We start from the raw sequence: 10,114 nt of genomic DNA, 5'->3' as shown, positions 1-10,114 counted from the left end.
CAATTATCGTCGTAGGTGTGCTTTGATTGCTTTTTTTTTTGTCTAAATCATGCTCTACAGCAGCACCTACCAAAGCTACTAGTACTATCTCTTGCTCCAAGACAAAGGAGAGGTTCCCCTACTAATTGTACTGGTTGTCCCCAAATTTTTAATTTTGCCACTTAATCCCTTTGCTTCTCACTGCCTCAATTGAGGGTGCTATACAAGCAAGTTCACTGAACTCTAAGAGAATAATTATATATTGTAGATGCATCGCCATATCTGGCAAACCCAGCAAACGTCTCTCCCGGACTTGACTGCTGAGGATTCTATCAAAGCAGTCGCAACATATCGCTCACTCGGGACAAATAAAATTCGCGCCCAGGGGCTTTGGCTCATTTCGGTGTGAATCTTTTTACGAGAGAATCCCGATTGCTTGAACTCAGGAGAAAAAACTTTCTCCCCGAAATCATCACCCCACACAAACTTCGTTTATCTTATGGTCGGCTGTTTTATGCATCGACATATTTCTTTTCCTTTTTCTCGAAGAACATTGGCATTGATCGTCTGACCAATTTCATCAGACGAATTTATATAGTCGTCTTCTTTATCTAGCACTTCGTATTTCTTTTTTATATCTCGAAGGGTGGCAACGAGGTGAGGGAGTTCTTTTCAGCGAAGTCAGTTTCATGATGTTGAAGTATGATTGGATTTTCTGAAATGGGGATAAAGTGAACATTTCTTTTTCTTGAACAAGACTTTCAACTAAGTATTCGTGTTGAACAAACGATGTCTTTTCCCCCAAATATGTGCAAGGTTTTGTTTTATTTTTTAAGTTTTCCTGTAGATAGCAAGTAACGTTCTAATTCGGAAACACGACTTGCTAGCTGAAAGCAATAATGATATGTTATTCATTTGTATCTTCCATTTTTAATAACATGATAATTTTTTTTGAGTGGTTGATTTTATTTTCCCTTGATGGACACAGAGGAACAATTTTTAACAAAATTTCTGCTGGGTTATTTTAAAGTTGCACGCTGAGTTCAAAACTGTAGCTATTTTTTTCTACTGCGTCAGTTTTTTTCTTAACACCTTATGTGAATATGACCAATTTCAGTGGTAGAGAGCGGCGTCTGTCGCACAGTCATCACTCTCTTCTACCAGAGGATATTACCAAGAACCCACTCACGTACATCAAAAAATACGAGAACCCTCCAAAAAGGAGAAAAAATACTCTCTAAAACATCTCCTTAAAAATTTCAATGGCAGTCAGCGCCATGACTCCCTTCCCCCTCCTCCTTGGAAGCATCCCTGCTTATCCGGCGGCGAAGAGATTAGCCAAAAAAAAAAAAAAAACACATTTATTAAATTTAAAACTGCTTTAGATCAGCATTAGTTTTAAGGTTGGTTCCTGTAGTGGTCAGAAGTCCAACAATGCTGAGCAGCGGAAGAACGTGCAAGTCCTTTATCTTGAACCTAATTTTCATGATCTTTCATACTGTGCTTTTATTACTGCTTTTTTTTTATATAAACACTTTTTTCTCCTGCAAATAAGAAAATGCAAATTTACTAATATGAAGCATCTCATGATCGCCATACCATTTCGAATATTTATAGCATGTCCTGCAAACGTGGACTTGGTTACGTTGGTCAGACTAAGCGTACTCTCATGTACCGTCTGAAAGAACATGAAAATTATTTAAACATAAAGAACTTGCACGTTCTTCCATTGCTCAGCATTGTTGAACTTCTGACCACTGTTTTTATCTTTCATCTGCTAGAATTATTTGTAAATGTTTTTCGATCCGTGATCTCAATTTTTGGCAAATTTACTATTAGTAAAAATTCTTATTCTCTAGTCAATAATTTTTCAAGTTCTCCATTTTTTCCATGATACTATTTATATTACTTTTCTGGTAGTTCGTTTCTCCCTTTCTTTTTGCTTCCTGGCTTTTGATTGAGTGTCCTTCCCCTAGCTGCATTCTCTAAACTGACATGTAGTACGTTGCCGTCGCTTGTCGTGAATTCTATTGGTTATCTTCTAATCTGAGCCCCTTTATTTTTCGGTGTCCACGTGGTTTACGTTCATAAGTCATAATGTCTCACGACTGAAAGTCACGAAAAGTCTCACGACTTTTTTGGTATGTGTTGAGCCTTTCTTGGACACTGAGGAAGAAACTATTGATGATGATGAATAATCAGCATCAATAGTTTCAGCAATAGAAAATACAGCATATAGCTTGAAATAGCTATATGCTGTATTTTCTTGATAATTCATGTTTTATTTACGTTGGTTTTTCTCTTCAGTCATCGAAGTTTGTTGTACACTACACATTACGTGGACGATGAGAGAAATAAATTTGTAATAAGAAGACACTAGTTCAAAATTTTACCACCCAGTGAGAAAGAGGCAAATGCACAATAAATAACAATCTAGGAATAAAATGTTTTATTTTATCACAGCATTTTTTAATATTGCCGTTAGCTTCAATCATGTTCAAAGCATGTTACTAGCGTGCTCAATAGTAAAGAGTTTTTCCTATCAATTACAGCAATTAGGTGACCGAATTGCAATTGATAAAGCCAAGAAGCCCTTACCTGGCGGTAAAGAGTTGAACTAGTATTTTTTATCGCATATTTTCGTTTGCCTTTGTCTATACAACAGCGTTTTTGGAACTTCAACTTCAATCATTTTCTGAAGAGTCTCCAAATTCTATCCCGTCCCCTAACTGCATCAAAGAATTACAATTGTGTTGTTTTTTTGACTTCAATTTCGGACAAATTCCGTTGTAATGGCTATTGCCTCTCCCCCCCCCCCTACCCATCATTAAAAATCGTTCAAAATTGCGTTTTTAGGGCTTCAGTCAAAAAAAATAAAAATAAAAAAAGAGAGAGAAAAGAGTGGAAATTCTCCAAACATTTCCCCTTGTCATCAAAGATAATCTACTAATATTGTGTTTTTTAAGAATTTTGTGTGTGTTTTGGAAGAGCTCCGAGCCTAATCTTTTTCTTTAGCTTCATCAAAGATGAGCTTCAATTGCGTTTTGAGGATTTCATTTTCAAAAAATTAGAGAGCTTCCGTTGCTTTGCGCTCATGTTGAGCCGTTTAAAAGTTTCATTAAATAATAATTAAAAAAGAAACAGACACCTTGTAAGTTAATTTAGTTTCAGAAATGTAGCAACATTGTGTAAAGAATAGAAATTGAGATAATTTTTCTTTCAGCCCTTCAACCTCGTATTCTAGACATGCTTCAAGCTATCCAGATTCCATTCGCTACACCGGGTGTCGATTTCTCGATTGGTCCAGACGGTTTTCCGGCATTCCGCCTGGATCCGGAAGCTGACATCAAGGCCCCGTACAGACTGCATTTACCTCCCAGCCTCTTCCGGAACTTCGCCATTGGCGTCACTCTCAAGCCAAACACGCCACATGGTGGATATATCTTTGCAGGTGAGAATTACGTATTCTGTAATGTCAAAAATGTATTTTAAATTAGAGATATTGTTAAGAATCTTGTTGCTCATACTGTACGAGGAAATTCAGTATGCCACATGACCAAGAAAAGGCTATAAATCTTTCTCAGGCCGACGCCATCTAGTAGGCAAATATCTGTATGTTGAGTTGAACGACCGGAATGATAGCTCTTCTCAGATGGTTTGGACCTTGGAGCAGGAATTAGCAAATGGATGGAGCTAGTCAATCATTGGTTTTGGCAAAGAGCTTGAGTCGTGTGAATTAACAACGACGAATGGTTGGCACGTTTTGGCGTGAAACTGGCGAAATAATCTATTTTCTTCCAATACTTCGCTTTAAAATCTATCACATGATTTGGTGTCTTTGGCTTACGAATAAAAGTCTTCACTCCCTCCATTTTATCCCTTCTCGATGGTTTCGACCAAAATATTTCAGATGAGCCTCATGAAAAATCAGTGGCGGAATTCAGACTTACGGTAGGCCATGATGACTGCCTGGAGAAGCTCCTCAACCGAATTGGCATTTGTGCTAGTCCTAATTGCCCACTTTGTGAGAAAGATGAAATTATGGACACGAACCATTTGTTGGGATGCTCGGCTCTGCATGGAGATTCGGTGGTATATCGATATTGGAACACTCGACACCAGTTGATGGGACATTGACTTTTTTCCCTTTTATGGTTTATGTTCTTACTACTGTTACCTTGAAAGAGTTAGTCATTTTCCTTTTGCCATTAGAAATAAAAATAACTTTTCTGGATCAGAAAGGACAATTTATGTATTCCTGTAGTTTTCAATTATTTCTAGAAAAAGACTTCACTAACGAAGAAAAGTGCGACTCAAGTCATGTAGAGAATGTTTTATCATTATCTAACTTTCAATCATAAATTTGAGTATTGAAACATGCATATTTTTCTTAATGAGAAAGTTCGGCTTGAAATGACTTGAACGCACTTTTCTTCGTTTGTGAAGTCTTTTTCTTGGAATAATTGAAAACTACAGGAATACTTTTAAATTGTCCTTTCTGACCCAGAAAAGTTATTTTATCCTTTTGAATGCATTATGAAACGTGTTGAGTATTTTTTAAAAACTCTGTTATTTTAAAGTTTTTTGTTTTCAACAAAATTTTATTTTAGATTTTCATTTTTTAGAGTTAAGTTGTACCTTAAGATTAAACAAATCATTTAGTGAAATTCCGAAGTCTCTAAGTGGCCTAGTTGCTAAGATATAAGCGAAAGAATGGTTCACAGCGTACAAGTTACTTCTGATAAAGATCCTCGTATGTCTCTTTACTAAGCCCCGTTATCGGCTATTGGCATAGATGAGGATAAAAACCCTAAGAAAGCAACGTCAGTGAATACATTTCATTCTTGCTCCAGAGAAGCCTTGATTCAAAATTTTCCTTATGATTACTATTAGCATTACATTTGCAAGGCAACAAAATTTGCAACTTTATATTTAAACATTTAATAGGGAAATTACATGAAATTCGCTGCTTTTCCATCCTAAATGGAATAATAATTTTATTTCAGAATTGTTGTTTTTCAGCGTTAAATTGTACCTTAAGGTTAAGCAAATCATGTAGTGAAATCCAGAAGTCTCTAAGTGATCTAGTGGCTGAAATATAAGCAAAAGTAAGCCATAGGTTACTCCGTGACAATCAGGCCAAGTATAATCAAAGTGCTTAATTAATAAGTGTCGTCTCAGAGAATATTCATTGAATTCCTCTCACCTTCTTCACAAAACTAGCAAGTTAAAGGAATTGGAACTACTTTGATATACCCCCCCCCCCAAATCGGAAATTTGGCGACTTTTTTTCCTCGCCAAGCAAAATACCTGTTTTTGGCGTTGGCGCAAAATACCTGGTTTTCAACAACACTATATACAGTAGGCATATTGAAAGCTAAAAGATAAAAATAATTAATAGAAAAAATTATAATTGGAAAATACAACCAGATTTGCGGCAAAAGGTGTATGAATGAAATGGAGCGAAAACATATATGAAATCCAAAAATTGGTGCCACAAAGCTTTCAAAAAAAAAAAAAAAAATCACTCAAAAAATTGTACAAAATACAAGAAAATACTAAATTTGGCAACAGCAAAAACCTAAAAGCTGAAAAAACCTAAACTGTCAACACCAAAATAAGAAACAGCAACCCTAAAAAGTCCGTAGGGAGTGCCAGATTTGGCGTGCAATTTTTTTTGGTGGGGGGGGGGGGGTATATCAAAGTTATACCAAGGAATTTTTTCTGTCCATTCCGGAAGATCGCCGGGTTTCAAAGGTCAGCATTTCTTCCTCTGTTATTTGCTGAGTAAAAGAATAGAATTTACATTGTTAATATTTTACTCTTAAATCTCCCCAGTCCCCAGAAACCGAGAAGGTCTTGTTACCATTCGGGGGAGAAGTGGAGGAGTTGTCTTCAGCTGTCTCACTAGTTCCCTTTTTAAACGGTTATTTTTACCATCTATAACTTAAGAAGTTCATAGACATATCTTGAGAATCGATGCTGTACGGATCTGTGCTTGTACAATGTTTGTGTTTGAATCTATATTAGGACTTAATCAGCATGGAAGTTCAATGGAGCTCGGCTCCTGTACTTATTTTAAAAGTTAGTGTGAAAATTTGTCCATCAGACTGAATTATGACTTTTTTTGCGCATAAAAAATAAAATTCGTAGACTATAGAGGTTTTCTTTACTTCTTTGGTTTAATGCAAGATATATAGAAAACAGGAACATTTCATGTTAGTACAACAACAATGTGGTTGGACATGATTCTCAATTAGCGTCAGCTAGCTGAATTAGTCCATGGGTGCTCCTCCTCCCCAAGAGCAAGAACGCACCCTATCCCCATAAATACCGCCAAACGCCCCCCTCCCCAATAAAAGAAAGATATCCCTTAAAACACCCCTCTAAAAGTTTCAATGGAGCAGTTTGCACCATGCCTCTCCCCCCCCCCTTCTAGGTGGGTACGCCTGATTAGTCGAACAAGGTGACCTGTCTCATTGAAAAAAAAAAAATGTTGAACTTCATTTAAAATGCAAGTGTAAATGAATCTTAGCATTTGAACTACAACATTAGCAGTTCATATTTGTTTGGGTAGCTAATTTTATCTGTTGTGTGTTTTAGTGGTTAATCCAACTGAGACTGTGGTGCAGCTGGGACTGAAGTTATCAGCGTCTGACGAGTCCACTGCTAACTTAACCCTGTACTATACAGATGTGGACATGCATCTCACATCCCAGGCGATTGTGACCTTCGTCGTGCCCGATTTTGTCGGGCTGTGGACGAGGTAAGTTTCATGGTGATCAGTATTTTGTTAAAAGCACCCCATATATCAAAGACATGTTTTTTTTTCTATCGTATTTAGTAGATGTTGAAAATCTGATATAGACAATAAAAAGCGTTGCACACTTTTTGTATTAAAATTTAACGAACAGCGGCGATTTAAATAAATTATACTGCGTTCACGGGAAGGATTGTAAATAAAGAAATGCGCCGTTAGGAGACGTTAACCACGTGTTTGGCTTGGACAAGAACCAATTGGTGCCAATCAGACGGCGAATGCGATTCGTATTGGTTTAGGTTTTTTCTTATTTCGAAGAAAATCCTCAAAAGTAACCCTAGTGTAAGTATAAGTAACTTTCTGGCAACCTGTTTGTATACTTTTGGTCTAGATTTTCTGTGAATAGATTAGAGGGTTCTGCAGATAACAGCTATTTTCTGGCTGTGTAAATTCTTGGCCAAATTCTTTTAACTATTGTATTCGAACTAATTAAACTGAAGATCGCTATTTTGTGTTTAATGTATTAATTTTAATCTCACAGCTCATTAGTAATCCAAGGTTTGCCCGCAGGTAATCCAGTGCTATCTCAGCGTGATGACTGTGCAGTAGTTATTGAACTTAAGGATATACAAAACTAAATAAGATAAAGAAATAAAATGAAAAACGTCAATTCAATGACCCTTTATTGAGTCTGAAAATTCTTTTTCTGTTTTCCTTCTTTTTAGAAGCATTCTTTCTCTAATACTTGATGATAGATACTGGTAATCGATGGGCGACATTGTTGTTAAACACAGTGTAAAATAATTGAACAGCCTTTAACTGTACAGAAAAGAAAAAAGGAACAAACACTCTCACATTCAATAATGCTTTTCGAAACGTAATTTACTGTAGCTTATGTCTTTTATTTTAAAAATTGAGCTGATTTTCCTGCAAAGGAGCTATCTATAAATAATGTCACACCTCTTATCAATAAATTTTACCCCATCCTCCTTTGCCACGAAGTGTCATACTTCACTATACCCCCTCTCCTCCCCTTGTTATGTTTGACACTATATATTTTAGACTTCTTGCAAACAAAGGTTTTCATTTCAACCAAAAAAGTATGATGTCACACTTCATGTTATCACCTCCCTCCCCCTTATCACAAACGGTCAAAATTTCACAAACCACCACTTTCTCAAAGCTTCACATCATTTATGGATAACATCTAAAAACAATTTAAAAACTAGGAAATTTTGATTTATTAATGTTTCTTTTATAGCATTTTTTTTTTTTTTTGTGGTTCCTTTTAAGCTGTGATTCTTATACTTTTAGGCTAGCCATAAGAGTTAAGGAAAATAACATTTCGCTGTACTATAACTGTGAGGAGTTTTCTACAACCATGATTCGAAGAATTCCTAAAAGCCTGGTATTCGATACCGCATCAACCCTCTACATTGGCCAAGGGGGTACCATTTTGAATGCTCATTATCAGGTAAGCGGATGCTATTTTGTTGAGGTTTTATATTTACACTGCCGACAGATTTGTGGATCGAATTTTTTGCTATCCGTGTCTGATCCAACGCCTCCTTATTACTAAATGCCTGTCGCTCTCTCGCTTTCAATATAGAAAAAGTGATTCCAATAAGCAAATTTCGGTTCTCTTGGCTATTACCATCTATCGAAGGTCAAAAGTTATTAGAAATTAATAGCACAGAACACAATTGGCTAACTTCGAAATTTAAATTATGAGATTAACCAATTAAAAATTTGATTTGAATTGTTTGGATCCATCGTCATAGCAACGCCATCCTTGTACACCGCCAGGTAGCGTTGAAAGTGTACCGGCGGAGGATCGCTTTTTGAGGCATTTAGTATTAAGGAGGCGTTGGTCTAATGACTGCTATCAGGGGCGCCCCGATGGGAGGTCGCAGGAGGTCACTGTGTGTTCCAAAAAGTTCCTTTTCGTACCATTCGGCGAAATGGGGAGTTCTGTCCCGCAACATTATCATCATTCCGTGAAATGGGGAGTTCCATTCGACAAAATAATCACTTTTCGACGAAATTTGGATTTCCATCTATAATCATTCGGCAAAATTTGGCAGATTAAAAATTTCCGTCGTTCTAAAAATTTAAGTTCGGGGCGCCACCGAATGCAATGTCCTTTCAATTGAGAAACGACTATAAAAATATTAAGCAGGCGTAACTAATATTTATAAATCTCATTATTATCTACGGTCCGGTACACATATCAACCTTCCGTATTTGGAGAGGACGCTGGTGAGATATGGTGGGGATACGGTGGTGGAAGTGGTGTCCGTAGATAGAAGTATATGTGCCATTTGCTTTAGTAACAATGGCATGGCGCAATGTGATGACATCGTCATGAGTTCTGGAGGAGTGTATTTGTGATAGTGGCTTTTGGATTACTACTCAGCAAGAGTTTCGCATTCGGTTGAAGCTTGGCAGACATGATCCTGTTTGACGAGAAAAAATATTCAAAAGATCGCTATGCGGGATTTTTCTTCCATTCCTATCAGAAAATCGCTGGACAACTGCATGTTTAAGGGGAGTCGGTACCCTGTATGCAGATAATGTTAAATGCTAAACTTTATGTACCTTTTCCTCAGAAAGTTCTAATGATAGAAAATGTCAATGTTCAATGTTTTGAAGAGATATCTAAGAGTTTGTTAAAATTCTGGATAGTGGGTAAAATTGTTGAAATGATTGTTGGGTTTACAATTGCTTTTAAAATCATAGCATCACTAAAGCTCTCAGTCAGTGTACGCTCTGTCAAATTTTCTCATTTAATCAATATAATTCGACGCACCGTAAAATCTGGCGAAATGAAAATTCGGATAGAATCCTTTAAATAAGCTGGGTACAAGCAAACCGTTTGTCTTAGCGAAATTTCAGAATTCCTCGTAGTGCGTATTGCTTTATGTGGTCTCTATCTAAAACTTGTGTACTTAATGGTAGAAATTTTTCGAAATATTTTATAACCTTCTATTATTGGAAAAAGGCAAATTACTGTGAATAAGAATGGACTTCTGCATGGGTTAGAAGATACCTTGAAAATCAAGAAATAAATTAATGTTTTTGTGTAATATAGTGCTTTTTAAAAGAATTTTCCTTATATTACTGAAAAAAAATCGAAAAAAAAAAAATTGACCTTTTTTTTTTAATTTCAAAAAAAAAAAAAAAAAGCTGAAAGTCTCTTTTTTTTTTCAATTTTTTAGGTTTGTACCTGAACTAGAAGGTATTATTCGATTTCAAAATTTCTTTTTAATTTCTCAGGGCTTCACCAATCGCAACATTTCCGTCTTAGAACATTAAAAAAAATACACGAAATGTTTTAAAAATCCGCAAAAAAAAAAAAAAAAAAATTCTAATTTT

At 36.2% G+C, this 10,114-nt stretch overlaps 1 protein-coding gene across 1 annotated transcript in view; it reads left to right on the top strand.

Annotated features, from left to right (window-relative positions):
• Nucleotides 1-3,225: 3,225 nt before the first annotated feature.
• Nucleotides 3,226-10,114, top strand: part of LOC129220861 (collagen alpha-1(XV) chain-like) — a 50,048-nt gene continuing 43,159 nt past the window's right edge. The window contains exons 1-3 of the mRNA XM_054855292.1: nt 3,226-3,430; nt 6,583-6,745; nt 8,054-8,213. Of these exons, the coding sequence (XP_054711267.1) occupies nt 3,226-3,430; nt 6,583-6,745; nt 8,054-8,213 (528 nt within the window). The remainder of the gene's footprint in view (nt 3,431-6,582; nt 6,746-8,053; nt 8,214-10,114) is intronic.

The sequence above is a fragment of the Uloborus diversus genome, chromosome 4 (assembly GCF_026930045.1).
Source record: "Uloborus diversus isolate 005 chromosome 4, Udiv.v.3.1, whole genome shotgun sequence".
NCBI lineage: Eukaryota > Metazoa > Arthropoda > Arachnida > Araneae > Uloboridae > Uloborus > Uloborus diversus.
This window is presented reverse-complemented; position numbering and strand designations above follow the sequence as displayed.